An 18,661-nucleotide genomic window follows, 5' to 3' on the forward strand; every position below is an offset into this window, starting at 1 on the left:
ACAAATAACTTCCAGGAATTGCCAGCACACATGTTAACCAATTGGGGAATATTTGTTTTCTTCCCTAGCGACCGGTGGTTGTCAAATGGTTGCTGACCAGGCTCTAGGCCTGTGTGAATGAGAGCTTAATGTATTTAAAAATCTGAGTACACATGAGATAAACAGCATCTATACCCATGTATATATAGAGTCATTACCACACACCTGCCCTCGTAAGATTTCATCACATTGGGCGACATCTGACAACAATGTCACAAGACAAAAGCTGAAATTCTCTGCCACAGGAAGGGTATCTGCAACAAAAATAAAAAATGACTAAACAGCACCTCTAAAATGAAAAGAAATGACAGGATAAAGTACATGTAAGACTGTTACCCACCCCTTCCTTTGCGTTCCGAGCTTTCTTCAATCCACTGAACTTTAGGGAGTCCTTTAAGCAGCCCAAGAAGGTAGGGAACAATAGCATCTTTGTGCTGAAATACATGTATTCCAGAGTATAAGAAAATGAACATCCTTAAATTAATACAAGCACAAAAGTACGACAATGAGGAGAGGAAACGAGGTACGCTATTTACCTGCAGGTTTGACTCGACTAGAAAAATGCCAACTGCAATCACAGCATCTCTCCTTCTTTCATCTAGCTGGAAGATTCCTCTGAAGTCCACTGGACACATGCATTGTAGCTTCTGAACCTGTGGGAGGACAATGTGGGTGGATGAAGAGGAGTTGTAAACATTTCTCAACTTTAGGAAGCTATTAAATATAACAATATTTTAAATATAGAGAAATTTCTTGCCTACTGCCCATACGGAAAAGAAATAGTAAAAACTTATATGTGATTACTCATGGAAGTGGCCACTTTCATGAGTAAATCATATAAGGCTTACATGATTTACTCATGAAAGTGGCCACTTTGGCATTACTTTCATACATTGTTTTAGTAAGTATCCAAAACATACAAGATTCATTATATAATTTTTCAAGGGATCTTATATCTGTTTTCACACTTATATGCTTTTCATACAAGTTTCACACAAGACAGATACAAACTTTATAAGATTTATATATATCTTTTCCATATGGGTGGGTTTAAAACAGGCACTTTGTTGTCCCATTAATGTTAATGATTTTGACTATCTAAATGGGCCTCAGGATTTGAATCCAATTAAAAGTCCAGTTGAAAACCTGCCTGTGGCATTAATTAGCCCCATGATTGAGAGTTCAGTGAGGGATTAACCACCATTTAAACAGAGAGCAGGGCCACTACTTCCTGTTTGTTTTCCATGAGAGGAGAGAGAGGATATTTTAAATGATTAAAGCCCACAAAGGGGATGTTGTGGAGACTTCACATAAAACATTCCACTAAAAACTATTTGATTTCAAAGCCAAAGACCAAATCAATCATCCAGGTAAGATGACTGATTTGCTTATTAAGACTAAATAATATCTCAATAAGCTTGAGACAAAACACTAATAAATGAAAGAGAGGGAAATGAGTATTCAGCAGGTTATTACAAACTGCTGCTGTCTTTTTGGCTTAGACACCATTGAAATTTTTCATTAAATCTGACTTTTGAAAAATGTCAAAGAAAAGATAAGCAGAAATTAGATTAATAGGACATTTCCATTTTACAAACTGATTCTGAAATTAAACAAAAAAACCACAGGACATTCTAACATCCACTGAAAGTAACTCCGTAACTCAGACAACAAGCAAGAAGTATAATAATAATTTATTATTCATTAATATTTTTAATCTTCAGAAAGAGTTAAAAATCCCCACTCAAAGATGGCTTTTAAGTAGAGTCCCTCCTCTACAGACACGGTCTCCAATACCAGATGTAGTTCTTGGCTAAAATTCAGAACAATGACTAATAAATAAATTTTGTTTATCAGACAACCCCTTAAACATCCTACATCTCTAAAGATAATCAATACGATCACATACAGATTTATAGAGCAGGTTACTGCAGACAGAAAAACAGCAAAATAAAGTCCACAAACTGGCACACACTTCTTAAACAATAACACAGTGGGCTGACGGGTCATTATATTACTGCAGCCACGGCTCTTTATCAAGGAGTGTACTTCCTGTTTAGCGTTTCCCCCTTCTGATTCTCAGTAAATGTATTTTCTAATCAGTTCAACCTCTGCATTCTTGTAGAATTTTACAATACACTCAGCTGCTTAATCTCTGAACACATAGCCTAACGATTCAACTGAGTAACACTGGCTCATCCAGAAGAGAATTGGCTGTACAATTTAGGTTTCTCAACAACATTCAGTGTCACATTTTCAAGACTGATCCACTGTAATAAAACAATTTCAAATCAGTGTTTGTTAAAATCATGCCATTCAAACAAAACCACTTTTTGCTAGTTGGCATCTGCAGTAGGTTTTGGAACTAGATGGACTCGTGTGAAATTGACAACCTTAAGGTCATAATTTGTTCCCTCTTTGTGTACCTCTTGCCTTGTTCCTCTTAATTTGAGAGAACAGGGAAGTTGCCCCTCTTTCCTGTCATGAACAGATTAACCTGTTTGAGGACCTTGTTACCCATCAACTACACTAAAAATATCACCACAGATGACAGCTTTATCCTACTCCAAAAGGGGACTCAGAATCGAGCTAGTACTCCTATAGTGAAACTCCACCTTACCATATATTCTGCTACCTTCTGCCAGCAATATTAACGCTATATTTGTCAGCTAAAACTTCTGCATGTGACTATGGATTAAAATATTACTTCAGCCCTCATCACTGAAATGTTTGGGAACAGGATCAGAATTTATTGGTCTCACAGTTTCTTTCCCTGACATAAGACCTGGACACATTGAATACAAGCAGAAGTGAGAAAAACTGAATACACTTGTTGTGTGAGCCATGTTGGATTTGGTAACATTACACAACATTGGACAATGAACTTAAAGTATGCTGACACTGTATTAGAGCAACTGATATGCCCTAGGCATAGCCAAGTCAGAGTGTGTCTTGATTTTTTGTCAACCATTCATTATCACTGTAGTGTACAACAACAAGGAGGTAAATACTACATCATTCATCTAAATCATTCTGTCAAAGTCAAATGCTGGATACATATGCTTTTGTTAACTGACTGTAAGCAGTTAAAGAGTTTAATTTTTTTACACCCTCAGCCTCTGGACGACCACTTTGGGTGATAAGGTCATGATGGCACGATATAAAATACACTATTGGAGCTTATTGGAAAGACTAAAGATGTCATTCTAGGTACAGATGCTGAAAATATGCAATAAAACTCTTTCTGAAAGTGCAATTGAAAAAATAACTCATGACACGTCAACAGTTTTAAGCAGATATGAATACAACTGTCACTATAAATTTTGGCTTTCACAAAACTTTGAAAACCACAAGGCTAAAGCTATGACTACCAATTATGAACTTATTAACCTTTCCCATTAAATACGAGAAAACAAAAAACTGATAATGATTTGAGCTAAAGTACAATTTTGTCTTGGTCTTAGTTTACTTAATTATTTACAATATGCTTACTGTACTAAACACACACAGACACACACACTATACAACAGCAAAAAAGATGTTGCTGACCAACAGTGGCTAATATATAATTTATATCTTGATCTGTGTGTCTATTTTGAAGGTAAAGAGTTTAAAAGCAGTCATTTTTACATAACTATCGTTGTGTTTTCCTGCCACAAATAAATAAAAATACACGCTACACAAACAAACAAATACATAAATACATTTAAAAACAAATTCATTTTGAAGTCAGCCAAATAAACAGCTCATTGGAACAGCTCCAAAATATTTAGGTGACTGGACAAATCTTGATTACGTCATACATATTTTATTTCTTTATACATCGTATAAATTACAGATAAGTAACGCTTTTTAACATATTTTCATAACACTTGTATTTATCCCGCACCTCTCCTGACAACATTGACTACACATGTTGGTCCATTCAAAGAATGTTCGGACCACAATGATTAAAGATCTGGTGCCACCATATTTGGTAATGACCCTCAAACTAAAAGTTTAGAATACTGTGTAAATGTATAACTGTACATACAGCGGGTGTTCGACTGAATCAGGACACAAAAAGGGTTTGCTTTCCTGTGCCAACATGTACGGATGAAGAGTAAGGATCTAATTGTTCACATGAGGGGAAAAGTTGGGTTTTTTTAAAAGGAAAACTACAGGCTAAAAACAGCTAACGTTAGCCGACATTAGCAAGGTACCAGTGATGCTATGTGGCGCCCCTTAATCCTGAAATAACTCTATAATTTATATATTGACAAAACAGTCATGTTTAGAGTCTATTCTGATTCATAACACAGACCACACTGGTAGAAAAGCGGTCTGTGACGGGCCTTACTGTCAGAGACTATTTAGGCTATTAGCTGGTCACCGGTAGGTCGCTAGTCTAACTGAAGCGTTACCTTGTCTATAGGTGCCTGCCGGTGAGCTGCCAGCGACCTTGCCAAAGACAGGACGGTGTTGAAATAAAATCCTCTGCTTCCGCCTCCATTGAGAGACATGTTAACTACCCTTGGAAGAACTACAAACACACAAGCATCTTCTTTCAAGCGTCTCTCAACGAGTAGCTAGTGAATACCAATGACTGTCATTGGGCTGTACTGACAGCTACGGCAGGCGTAAGGTCCAAGAAGGGCAAATCGACAATATGCCAACAAATAATCCATCCATGGGTTCCGTAGGATTTTGGAGCTTATCTCAGCAGTCACAGGGCAAGTGGCCATAATGTATATAACAATATAACAGCATTTTATCACATTCTGTCAATGATAGCTAATGTCTGTTTGGTGACTGTTAGCAAAGAAGATAACATTTGTGCACAGAAAACCACAAATAACCACCAGTACTACACACAACAGTAAGTAATCACAAAAAATTAATATAGTACAACACAAATAGCACTATTATTATTATTAATCCTACACATTCAAAGAATACAATGCTTATTCTGACAAAAAGTTAGGAGAAATTTGGATGATGGCTTGAAAGAAAAAAGACCATACCAACAGTCTGATCCATGTTTATTTCTGAGCATTGATATTAGAATTAAGAAGATCGAAGGCACAATACCAGCTTTTAACTCCTGGTAGATTTTTCATAGAATATTCACCTGTTAACAAGAAAACTCCAGAAATATTTAAAAATCTGTGACAAAGTGTGATGCTCCTGTAGGGTCTGGTTAAACGGGAGGCTGAAAAAGGCAACATGTGGAAAACATTGTGTCTCCTCCACAAAGAGATAAGATAAGCAAACTAATTTAAAAGGCATTGCATGTAAACAACCAGACTCCGTGTCTAGAACTCCAGTTAATAGCATGGCATTATATTTTCAAGCAGCAGTTGGCACATTGGGTCATCAGTTGATTAAAAAAAAGAAAAGGCAACTAATATTACACAGTTAAGAATAAAAATAAACTGCAATTAAAAGTTAATGAGAAAGGAACGAGATGGAAGGCACTAATAACACCATTTCTCAATGAATGAAAAAAACAACAAAAAACTAACAGTTCGAAGGATAATAGAAGACATGAACTTATTAGACACTGACTGGAACAGAGTAGTATGTGTAAATTATTCTAGTCTTTAGTGACAACATTAAATAATCATTCTTATTCGCAAAACACCACAAAATTCATTATACAGCACGTAGGCACTTTTAGTGACATTAGTAAGTTAACTGATTTAAAACATCTCTGCAACTTAATAGTGAACCCTCTTTACCCACAAACACTTTCTTTATGGAAATGTGCATTTCTAAATAATGTGAACATGTGTATTATCATTTAAAGAAATGCTGCATCTTCCACAACTGGTTACTCTGTAATCTTAGCAAAAAATAATTTTCTGGCACAACTTCACCTGCTTCCAAGGTGCATGGAGAGGATAAAAGAAATCACAAAGCAGATTACTCTGTAATCTTGACTTCGGCCATGCAGTTCTTAATGTACCTGCAGCTTTTGGAGCATTTCACATCCTCAGAATGGTTTCTAACCTCTCTGACAACTTGCATATAAAAGGGGTTTAAATTTTTGATTCAATAAATTTGAGTCAACTCCCCATAATTTTTTAACCTATAGTTTATATATTACATTAGGTAAGTAACTGGTTTGTCTTTGATTCAGTACGTACAAACTTTAGTTCCTTGTTTGTGTTGAGAGCACTCTCAGTTCTCTGATTGAGCAGGGTGAAAAAATGTTCTGTGGAATTTAAAAAAAAAAAAGAGCATCTGTAAGCAGTGATTCTGCTAGATAATAGTTCCAACTACTGTTTGCTGGGCTATAAATAAATCAAGAACATACCAATCCCTGTCTTTCTTTCTTTCTGAAAAATCACTTGGAGGTAGATATTTGAACCTAGAAACAGGATTTAAGGAGATTGGCCTGTCATGACAGTCCTGCTTATTTAGCACAACTTGATTTTAGTCCGTCTTCCAAACCAAATTCAGGAGCTTCACAACTTCCTCGTAGATAATGAAGACTATTGCGACATCCATACACACCCGACCCAGCCGAGGCACAGTACCTTTGTAGAACCTAATGAAGTAACAGACAGTGAATGTTACATTAGGCAACCATGATATCAGAGTTTCACAATACTACAGGGTCAATAAAAAATTATTTTAAAAAGTTAGTGGCAATAACTCTGTAAGCCAAATTTAGTCATTTCTGACCAAAAATATCTATATGAAGCCGTAGATCATAGGTGACAGAGCCTATAAGTAGAAATTCAGCTTAACTAAAGTTTTAAATATTTAAATGTATAATATGTTGCTACTCTGCAGTAAATTATTTTTATTTTTGTGCTTTGTATATTCATTTATTCATTCCCTAGTTTTTGTTATATTTATGAAATTACAGAACTGTAATGAAGTAATGACAATGTAAGGCACTTGCAATTATACAGTGCTTTTCTAGTCCTACTAACCACTCAAAGCACGTCAGACTATAAGTCACATTTAACCATACAACAGTTTATTCAATATACTTTGCACACTTCATCTACCTCACACCCAATGTCCAGCCACAAGTTGACCTAACATGGGCGCTGTTAAACTGTGGGAGGAAGCCAGAGCTATATTTTTATTATTATTATTATAGTTGGGTTTTTTGTTTTTTTTTTTTTTTTACACCTGATGATGTGACCCTAAATGAATTAGTCTCTCCTGGGGATCTTTTGCTTGTTAGACAAATGTGTAAACTGCTACATTATTGAGCCACTACGGGGAAGGCCGGAGTACAGAGGAGAAACCCCCGCAGGCACAACAGAGTGAACATGCAGACTCGACCCAGAAAGAGCCCAACCAGTGTTTGAACCGGTCCCGTGACGTTACAGTGCTAACAACTCCACTACTGTGCTGCTGACTACTTTTTTAAAGAACAGTTATGAAGTGGAGGATAAAATATCAATTAGCAGCTGTAGACCTAGTCTGAAACAGAGCACCTATAAAGCTATACAGACGAGCCATACAAAGTTTCCCTGTGAATCAAACTAAAGCAACTTTGACATTAACGATAACACAACACCTTGAAAAAAATGGTCAAAATGAAGATAAACAGATGAGTTTTCAGTTTGTGTTCCTCTGGTTATCCAAATCTTACATCATTTTGATTCTGAATTGTCTGCAGATGTGTTCTGAGTTTAAATACACCTTTGTTTTTATCATTCCTACAATGAACAGGCTTAATCTCAGTCTATAGTATAAAGTGGGTTAATGGATAGATGGATAAGTCACCACACACATAGGATTCCCTTCCTGAAACATCCTCCAAAGGATGTATGTGTCCTACCAGGCTTGAACCAGGTATGTTAGGCAGATGTGTAAACCACTACACTATGCAGTCACTAACTAAATTACATGATGTTCTCACCAATATAAATGTGGTAACTGACAGTTTAACAGTTCAAACAAGGCCAGATCCAACAGTGAGAATAAATAGATATATATTTAAAACCTTTAAATCATTTTTCCCCAGATACTATATCAACCAGGCACATGAACTTACGCCAGTGGTCCCTCATGCTTCAGGATCTTGACCGCACAGTCTACTGTGCTTTTGTACTTGTGCGCTTCAAGGCCCTGTTGGAAAATATGCATATATACATGTTAGTTGGAAAGCTAAGGGATAAACTAGGAAAACTGGAAATATGTTAAGGTACTAACCTGCATTCTGGTCTTAATGACATCCAGGGGAGTGTTTCCGAAGACACTGGCAGCCCCGGCAATAGCTCCAAACAGTCCAGTTATCAAAGGGTTAATGGCTTTGTTGGGGTCATCACCTAGGCGTCAGAAAAAAAAAAGAAACAAAAAGAGTTTGTTTTTTTTTTTTTTTACTGCATTTTTATTTGCATCAAGTGGTTGCAAATGTATTGACTCCCTTACCTTTGTACCAGTTTCTTAGTGAAGTCATGACATAGAAGCGGATGGCCTGGTTTGAGCCTTGTTTTAGGACAGTGGCTGTTAACCCTTGATAAGTCCCCTTTAGTCCTAAAAGTGCAACAGTAAAATAATCACTTTTTCATGACAACCTTCATTACAGCTTTCATATTTATCACCTAAAATGAATTCATGAACTTCTCAGAAGTCATAAGGAGGATAATTATCTAAATAACACATGTGTATAAATGGTAGGAACAACAGGTGGCAGTATAATGCAACTGAAGCCCTTCTTACCTTGGGATCTAATAATCTCCCTCACCCCATGGAAAAATCCCCTGTACTTTGGATTTGCTGATGTCTGATCATGGATGAATTTGACCTGCAAGGACAAAGCTGAACTGTTAAATGACTGCAGTATCCCATAACTTTAATTTTCCAATTGTGTTCGCACCAGGGATATTAGTTTTGTGTTTTTATTGTGTTTATATTTTCTATTTTGATGCCTGAAGTTTTTAACCGTATAAAAGGTTTATGTTTGATTCCGTTTTAGTTTATTAGTTTCCATTTTAGTATATGAATTAGATGTTAGATTGACTAGAAGTGCTATAATACAACAATACATGCACATCTTACTTCACCCTGACTCATTCTTACTGTATTTCGTTGTGCTGTACTTCAGATCAATATAAATGAGAACCATGAAAAAAATAATTGTGTCATTCCAAAGATTTAACATATAACCTATAAAATCAAATTTATTGCATTTTATGTTTACTCTCTGGGGAGATGATTCAGTGTGAAAGCTTTCATTCTACCTGTTAATGCTTTCAGTGGAATCTTAACCAGAGGAAAATGATCCAATTTAGAGTTCAGCTGTGGGTTCGACAGCCTGTTTACTGAAAATTTAATACATGTAGCAAGTTATGGTACGAAATGGAAAATGCACCTATAATTAACATTACCATTATGCACCACTGTCAGTTTTGTCGATGTTCTTTGTGAATGCATCACTCTGATCCCTTGGTCAAGTGTATTTATTCCTAATAGAGCTAATTAAGGGAGCACTGAAGCACTTTTTCTCAGCATTTAGAGAAATCAGCTAGCCTTTCTTGTGGCTGCCACACAGGTATTTCTGGGTCATTTCACTTAGTTTGGAACCTGTCTAAAGAAACTTTATCAAGGTTAGGCTGACAAATGTACCTACCCAGGCAAAGGCTAAAACTAACAACATTTCCTCTATATTGTTATTTTATGTTACTGTAATACCATGCCAAGATTCATATACCACACAAGTAAGTTTACTTACTCCACTAAAAGCTACATTTGGCTCCTTCCTTATTCACAAGGGACTGCACCAATGGGTTGTTCCATTTATTTGATTTGATTTGATAGAAACACCAGATATCCTTCCTGATGTAAGCCCAGAGAGATTTGTATCTCCACCACACGTAATAAAAAATATTTGAATTGAAACACACAACATGATGTGTTCAACTTATTTTTTTACCTTAATTGTTTCCATAGGACAGACTACAACCACAGCCTCTGCCACTCCAGCTCCAAGGCCACAGAAAAATCCTTGCTTGCTGTCTAGTTTGCCACTCTCATCACGCATCTTATTACCGAGGAACTCAAACATCCCAAATCTGTAGAAGTGAGAGAATTTTTTTAAACAAACTCAGAGATACATTTCATCTCACTTAGAAGCCATTAATAGTAACAACTTTCGGGCTTTCCTATTGTGAATTGCACTAACTAATGAATTAACATTTGGCCTTTCTTACTACAACCATGGCCTGTACTAGGAAACTCCTGAAGAAGCTTGAGGAGAATATAGATTAGGTCTAGATGAGAAAAAATCCTGGCAAATCATCAATTATTATTCACAAGTGACAATCAAAACTAAGAACAAATAAAAAAATAAGCAATTACCTTTATTTACTCATATGGCTATAAATTTTAAATCAACTGATCAAATATTCAGTTAATCATAAAGCAAATACAAATCAATGACAAATCTTTTGATAATATCGTGTGATAGCTACAGTTTGCTTCAAAATTAGAAACATTTTTATTTTGAGTTTTGATGGCATGATGTTATTCCTACACTGTAAAACAAAGTGGAAAAACCCTGAAAAAAATCCTGAAGTTAAGTTGGAAAAAAGTTGCTGTAAAGTTAATAGATGACTGTGCACATTCCAAAACGTGTTTAGTGTGCTCATTTGCTTTTTGTTTGTGGCGCTGCAGTACCTGACAGCTGCTTTAGGTATAGAGCCATAGACCAGCGAGCTTAGACCTCTATAAAGACCCCTCACACCATGACCTTTCACTGTCTGCTTCACACAGTCAACTGCAGAGGGAAGGAAACAGGATAAATGACAAGAGAAAAAGCAGCTTTTAAAAAGAAATTTACTTTGATCCACTGGTATCAAAGATCAGTTGTGCATATGCACAGTTATTTTAAAAAAAAACCCAAAAAAAAACAAAACAAAAAAACCTCTAATAAACTGTTAACAGATAAGACTGAATTTGATGGAAACAACAAACAGTCCTTTGTACCGAGGTTTGTACTGTGTACTCAGTTTCAGTACGCAAGCACGATTTGTGCCAAAGTTCATGAGCAAAGATCAACTTACTACACAAACACTATTTGCTAATGTCTGCGCACTCACAATGCTTGTTATTCCAGGTGTGTAAGTCAGGAGAGCTGTGCAAACAGCCCAAAAGATTGCGACAACTTCAAATCAACATAAATGATTAAACAATTAATGATTAACACCCAGTACAGCTGATCCTTAACCGTTTCAAGTAGCCATTAAACAAATACGTTTTTACATCATTGGAAATTCTGCATTGAGCCGAGTCGCGGTATCTTCATGCAAACAACTTTAAATGTGTTTATTACAGTGTTGGTGTTATTTGCTTGTTCTGGTTTTTCATTTTCAAACGCATTTTCTGTATTGTCTACTGTATGTCTCGAGCAATAATTTAAAGATGATGTTTTGTTGTGTTTTTTCTCACCCATCTGAGCCATTATAAGGCCCAGTCCAGAATGCCCATTATCATTGTTTTGTCAATGAGTTGAACTTTTATCTATTATTATGCCATGTTTAACATCCTTTTCAGCTATTTAGATCAGCATGTGCAGCTTTGATTCTCCCCCAGATCCAACAGGAGTCAACTGCCATAAGTACAAAGCCTGATTACTAAGGGATCAACTGTCTTGTGAAACTGGCAGAGCAAAGTTCAAAGGACAGAAATGGTAACTTGGCCCACCTCCTCCACGTTGTCTGCTTGTAAGGGTCGCCCACAGTCATTCAGATCTAGATTAGCCACCTAACGTCAATACCTGCGTATACATAGGTCCTTACCTGACCTGAGAATTGCAATTTTGTATTTTAATAAGTAAAGAAATCCTGAAAGTATTATTCATTCAGATTTTTTCCTTCAACAGTATCTATGATTTCTGTTTAAATAATTAATCTTTGAGATAGATTGAGAGATTCAGAAAGATTTCTATGGTAGTTAGATAAGAAGACTGATACCAGTTTTATCTCTGTGAAGTTACAGATACTCTGCTAAACTGATGTCCATATTACCGATGCTCTGAAGCCACTATAACAACACATAAGTTCTATTAAAAATGTTAACTCTACATCAGCACTGTACTTTATGTAATATAAAGTACTGAAGCATCATAAGTAGGGGTGCAACGACACTTGTATTGATAACCGTTCGATACAGTGCTTTTGGTTCGGTACGCATATGTATCGAACAATACAAAATTTTTAATTTATTTTATCAACTTTTCTTCTGACGATGCTGTCTGTGTTGAGCGCTCAGTGGATCTGCGCTCGACAGTGCAGCCTAGGCGGAGTAGTCGAACGCAGATTCACTGAGCGCAGGGGAAGCTAGCGAGACAGAAGCTCTCCTTGCAACATGGCAAATTGAACCTCCCCCACCCTCATTCAGATCTGGCGTTTGGAACTATTTTGGTTTTCATGTGACGTATGACCCTGAAGGTAAGCGCGTCATGGACTAAAGTAAAACAGTATGTTGGATGTGCCACGCAATGCTCAATTACATGGGTGGGAACTAGTGTGTTAGCGCAGTTAGCTCGTTAACGTGTTGGCCGTCTAGCCCCCCACACACGGGGCGATCGGCGGTAGCTCGTTAACGGAGATTTGCAGTGTTGTGGCGTTAACATAATTTCAACGAGATTAATGCTGACAGCACTAGTGGGAACACAACGAATATGACTGCACATTTACTCCGACAGCATCCTAGTGCAAAGACAAGTGGAAGCAGACAAAAACAACAAGCACGCATGCTACAAACTTTACCCGAGTCATTTAGACAGCCGTTAGCACATGATTCTCCTTATGGGGACCTGATATGTTTAATATGCTGCTGAGAATATAGCCCAGAAGAAGCTTATAGTATAGCTTTTATTTTGGAAAGAGCCATTTCTCTGTAATAAACTCTCTTTTCCAAAGATGAGTGATTCCTCAATCAGATATTTTTATTTTTTTATTACTTTTTTGTTTCAGCAACATTAAATTTAAAAACTGTACTTTTGAGTTAAAATTAATATTTATAATTTTAATAAATGACAAATTAAAAAGGCATGAACATTTTTTTGTATCGAAAAAATATCGAACTGTGACACCAAAGAATCAAACCGAACCGAACCGTGAATTTTGTGTATCGTTGCACCCCTAATTATAAGGTATGTTAAATGTGTTGTTTTTTTTTTTGAATTGTGATATCATCAAAAGTGCTAGAACTAAATAAAAAAAAGAAAAAGACAACATTAAACAAGGACTCACCAATGCCTTTGTATTTAGGAGGATTGGCCTTTTCATCTAGCTGCAGTTGTGTTTTAACATATTCTGTTGGGAAGGTGATGCAGATCTCTATGCCTCCTGCAATCCCACCTAAAGAATGAGCAAGGAGGAGGGGGGAAAAAGAAAATGCTGGTTTCAAAAGAGTCAAAACGAGCTATTTAAAAGACTAAAAGATTTATTTTTGCAGCTCACACAAAATAAAATGCAATAAATTTAAAAAACAAAATCAATTAAATAAAATACACACAAGATGCAAGCCATGTGACCATTTCAAAGAAGCTCAAAGGAATACAGATAAAAACCTTGGTGTGGTTAGGTGTGAAGGATATCTGATACGGCTTGTAGAATAAAAGCAAGTGTGAAAAGAAAAGTCGCTTTTCAAAAATGTTAGTGAGGTGCACATTAGCATTCACCACATCTACACTGCACTGTTTCACGGATGCCTGCTATACAGTTATTCATGTACAAGTGCAGACTAGCTCCACCTTAAAAGCCTGGTTGCTACAGATCTGCAGTTGAACAGCTAACAAGCATCCTGCAGCTGATTGGCTCAGCTGTTTTTTCAGTTGTTTTCTGACTACAGATACTCCCCTTGGCCCATCTCCAACTCAAGGGGGTGTGTACTCTCCATACACATTAATGTGCAGCAGGATGGATTCAGCAAGGTGACAGCGGACCAGTTCCTCGACTACCCAGAAGGGACAAGTTTAAATTACAAGTAGTAAACTGTCAAAGCATTAAGAACTGTAAAAAGTGGGGTAAAAAGGGGAAAAGCTAGACAAAATATAGGTTGTTTTGGCCAGTGTGCTTCTGGGTTCAATGTGTTGAGAGTATCTGGCAATAATGGGGAAAACTAAGAACTCAGTGGATGAAAATAAAGGCTTTAATGTGCTTTTTCACTCATGTTTACTTTTGGATTCATTCACAAGTTCAGTTCTGTGTTGTTGTGTAACATGCATTCTTTCAAACAAATGTCATGCAGAAAAATCCAACACAACAATGATTCTAGCTCACACGCAAACAAGCAAGTGGGGCTGTTTGTGAAAAAAAAAAAACCCCTTAATTACAGTCTGACTAACCACTGTCTTCACAACAACATCAAACATGGTAGCATTTTGGCTACCAGCCCATTACATAAACGGTGCCATTTATGACACACCCAGGCATAATTCTGTCTAAATAGAAAAAAACAAAACAAAACAAAAAAAAAAACAGTCTGCATCAAGACGCAGCTGAGTAGTACCTGCAGCTCGTTCCCCATATTGAAGCTGGAAAAAGATACAGAACTGGTTTATTAAGTCCAGCATGTACAGACATGCCGAGCAGGAATTCTGAAACTACTTTTTCCTTTTTAAAATTACTTGCAACAATAACAAAAATTATTTCTATAAAGAGAAGGCACGTGGTTCCTTAGGAAACATTAGAACAGCAATATTTAGTAGTATCTTTTGGAAATGTTACAGTAGGAAGGAATGTAAAACAGACCCAAGATATTACTGGTGTAAAAGGTTATTAACATGACCTGTACTTTTTCAGAAAAAAAAATAAAAAATCATACATAAGTATTTAATTTACATTTACTTTTTTTTTTTTTTTACTTCATACTAGCAGGATAAGAGCGCATATTGTGCCAGTAAGCTTATGAGGTAATAGCAACATATAGTAATTCTAATATCTTTGAACAAGCCAGGCTAATTGCTTCATCTTAATGCTGTGTTAACCAGTGAGTGACATAAAAGTGGCCATGTACATCTTTTACATAGTCTGTGACATCACATGGTGTGTGGATAATCTCCCATTCACACTTGCCAAACACTATCCAAGTGAATAAGAACTTCAACTTTCACATGAAAGCTATATGAAAGCTGTATGTTTGGAAAAATGCAGTGAGTCAAACTGTCAAACTACACCTTAAAAAAAAAAAGAAAAGAAAAAAAAGTAGAAGATGGCATTTCAGTGCCAACAGAAAAATGGGATTTCTTGGCAAAAATGCCTCAACAATAGCTCCATCTATGTACATCACATATATACTGGGTTATTAATAGTGTGTTTTACAGTACTTTTGATACAGCCAGATTATTCCCATTATACACAAAGTTGGATATATAAAGTCCTCTTCTAGTGTGCTTCTAGTCAACAAGTGGTCATTTCTGCCAGGATTCAATGAGAGAGAGCAGGAGAACCATATTTGTGGCTGGCATGTTGGAGAATGCATGCAAAGGGTGAGAGAGCAATGTGCTTTGTCACTGTGGCTCATTATAGGGAACATGGAGAGCTGGGCCTTTGAGGACACCATACACAGCCAGCACATCAGCAGAAAACACCCACTGAACTGCTGACTGTGACACAGAGAAAAATCACACGGACATGTGCGGCTTTATCTTTGAACTTTTATAACAAGTTTCACAAAAATGGATTAAAGCTGGACCTAAAAGCAAAGTTCAACAGAAAGCTCCACTTGACATTTATAATCTAGGACCAAGCTTAATTGATATCTGGCATACAACCAGATCCTAATGTTAAAAAATAAGCTTAGTAAAACTGGAGCATGTGTGTGCATGCTAACAATGTTGCAATGTTGACTGTCCTCTAGTTAGTACACACTGAGCTGTGCAAAATATGTGTATGTCACTGACTGACCTGTGAAACCTGCAGGACACCAGAGTTCATTTCACTCAGCTGTCTGAATGCTAGAGTCTACAAGTCCCAGATCATACCAGCTCCTCTGGCCCCAAGCTGAGGAGCAGGGTTTGTCACAGCAGGTGCTCTGTGCAGGCAGGTAAGTGTTTTGTACCACAGCAGACTCACATGGACCTTCTGTTCATGTCTTAGAGGCCATAATTATTCCTCTGTTTAGAAATACTTTAAATTTTGTTCTTACCACATCAGAGTTTGCTTGCTGTAATTATTGCTCCTATTCAGACTGAATCCTGGTTTAATGTTGAACTCTGACATTATTTTTTAAGACACTTGAAAACTTCAGATATGTTTATCTACCCGCTATTTCCTGATTATGGTGTTCACAGATAAGCCTGCTGCAGTCGACTATAAAGGGTGGACTGCTAACTTCTCAAAATAACCATGCTGTACTTGTACAACAGTATAATACTTAGCAAAATAGTAAGACGTGTGCAAAACCCCCTTTCCTGGATCCTGGGTCATAAAGAGGCAGACTTATTTTAAGTTTATCATTTACCAAATTGCTAAATGTTTTGGCTGAACAGACCAAATCTACCAAATGTCAGGTTTTCTACAACAAAAAGAGAAACAAGCAAACACTTTAGCCTGAAAAGATAAAAAGAAGATAATAATAGTGATAACACAGAGGCTGAGCAGCAGATGTTTGCCGGAGACACTAGGAAGTGATTACTGCTATGCTCTGATCCCACCTGCAATTAAAGGCTCACTGTTGAAACTTCGAAACAAGTTGCAGGGCGGCCTCTGCTCAGTCCCACATCAACTTTCTTACCTGCTAAAATGGCCTTGCCGGGATGGGTAAGTTTGGCTTTCCCCGCGGGAGCTGCAGCAGCCAAACACTGGGGTCTGTGAAACGGGCTGACAAATGTGTTTTGTCCAGACATGACTGCGGTACCCCGGCCTAACTTTCTTTTTGAAGTCAATCCGGACCTCCTCTATCGCCGCAAACTCAGCCAGCTGTGAGTCCTGGTGCAGTCTGGGTGTTCAGTGCAGCGGCGGCGGAAAAATAAAAAGGCGAGCAGGCGGTGCTGAACATTGGACTTTTGATGCTGGCTAAGAGTGCGTGTCTGTGTACTTTTGACAGGGAACTTCCCTCCGTGCCATACAGAGGTTGGCAGCATCGACTCAGTATTTATTCAGGGCGAGGCAGGACGTGTCACTTTCCCCCCCCAATACCGCACAACGCCATGTTTGTCACAAACATTTAAGGAGGACCGGCCTCATTAAGCGACATACTTGACACGCCTTTAGAGGGCGCCGTTTCTCTTCTTTTCATTCTTCTGTGCGGCGATTAACCTCGTATAATTGGACTTATTTCCGCCACCTGCTGGGCTGGAGTGAGTGTACAGTACAGGACTTTATTCTGCAATATTGCAAAAACAGAGTTTGTACAAGTTCTAATGAACTTTAAAGTCAATATTTCATATGACTACCTTTATTCTTAACACGGACTGAACTTTCTTATTCCTTGTTTCCCTTCGTCAAGACAGTCACCTTGCCACTGAGACCATTTCTGATGAGGAGTCAGTAACAGCATATGGATAAACTATAGGGTTAGATTCACCTCTTAGTTCCTGTGCAAATCTTTTTCCTTTTTCAGATTACTTTGAAAATCTGCTGTTGATTTTTTTTAATGGTCCTAAGTGACTTAACAAACAAACAAACAAAACATGTGTCTGAAAACTGTAAGGTACAAGGACTTGACTGAAAATGACAAGCAGCCAGTGTCCAGTGAAACACTCTAAATGATGGAAAACTATTTCACAGGACCACTTTAAAAATTACAATAAGGTAACTTCTTGGAAGTAAAATATGATGCACTGTGCAGTGGCTCAAGACCTCCGCACAGAGCTCTAGCTTAACCATTAATTTTCCTATAGCTTATCTAACATCACATTAACTGAAGTTGGATGAAGTTAAACTTTGATTTGTATTAATGTTTAACCCTGTACCCATTTCTTCAAGAGGCTTTGCCTTTTCCCAGATGCCATTTGGGGACAGAGAGAGATTGAAGTCCTCCCAGCTTCTCATCACATCTGAGGGTAAAAGGTCTTTAACATCCAGCCTTATATGTTAAAAGTGATGCAGAGTGCTGCAACAGACTTTTTTCTATATGTGCTTTTGAAAAATATAGTAAATCATCCTTATTCTTAATCAAAGATATAATAAAAGCATAAGTCTGATTAATGTGCTGCATGAGAAATGCAGTTTGAGTAATTAAAACTGTTCTAATGTCTGGATTATGTAGACATGATCCAGTTTGGACCTTGGAAAATAATGGTTCTAATGACAGGCCTCTGTCACACTGAGAGTCTGACTTTGGAGTGAGTGGGTGAGGGAGGGAGGGAGGGAGCAAAGCTGAAGAGCCACAGATCTAAAAGAATATCTGATTTTAACATGACTGATTTGATAAAAGAAATTGTACTGAGTATAGTGTGATCAATAAACACTGAGTTTGAAGTGAGAGAAAGTATTCCTTTGTATTTGAATTAAAAAGGGATTTACTAAAATGGATGTACATATGAGAATAAGCTAATTGAAATAAAATTGCATAAACTGAATGAAACATGAACTGAATTGTATTTATATTTGATTGAATGTTCATATGTAATAGAATTTTCAACACAAAGAATAACACAGCAAAGAAGAAAATGTAATTAAGTGATTTTAAAGTTTAAACTTTGCTTTAAATCATGCATGTG

The 18,661-nt window shown here is 37.1% G+C and overlaps 2 protein-coding genes across 3 annotated transcripts in view; both read right to left on the reverse strand.

Annotated features, from left to right (window-relative positions):
- The window catches only part of pi4kaa (phosphatidylinositol 4-kinase, catalytic, alpha a), a 43,249-nt gene extending 38,307 nt beyond the window's left edge, over nucleotides 1–4,942 (reverse strand). For both annotated transcript variants that reach the window (XM_082541432.1, XM_082541431.1), the window contains exons 1-4: nucleotides 4,443–4,942; nucleotides 576–692; nucleotides 380–473; nucleotides 205–293 (exon numbers count right to left, since the gene is read on the reverse strand). In XM_082541432.1, the coding sequence (XP_082397558.1) occupies nucleotides 205–293; nucleotides 380–473; nucleotides 576–692; nucleotides 4,443–4,541 (399 nt within the window). In that variant the 5' untranslated portion in view covers nucleotides 4,542–4,942. The remainder of the gene's footprint in view (nucleotides 1–204; nucleotides 294–379; nucleotides 474–575; nucleotides 693–4,442) is intronic.
- Nucleotides 4,943–5,043: 101 nt separating this feature from the next.
- On the reverse strand, nucleotides 5,044–17,192 carry slc25a1b (slc25a1 solute carrier family 25 member 1b). Its single transcript, XM_082541456.1, has 9 exons — nucleotides 16,732–17,192; nucleotides 13,245–13,352; nucleotides 10,666–10,765; nucleotides 9,923–10,061; nucleotides 8,710–8,794; nucleotides 8,419–8,523; nucleotides 8,200–8,315; nucleotides 8,042–8,115; nucleotides 5,044–6,571 (listed from the first exon to the last, which is right to left on the reverse strand). Exons 1-9 carry the CDS (start codon nucleotides 16,841–16,843, stop codon nucleotides 6,457–6,459), a joined length of 954 nt encoding a protein of 317 aa, XP_082397582.1. The 5' UTR covers nucleotides 16,844–17,192; the 3' UTR covers nucleotides 5,044–6,456.
- Between the last annotated feature and the right edge of the window lie 1,469 nt (nucleotides 17,193–18,661).

The sequence above is a fragment of the Aulonocara stuartgranti genome (genome assembly GCF_965226115.1).
Source record: "Aulonocara stuartgranti genome assembly, chromosome: 7".
Taxonomy (NCBI): Eukaryota; Metazoa; Chordata; class Actinopteri; order Cichliformes; family Cichlidae; genus Aulonocara; species Aulonocara stuartgranti.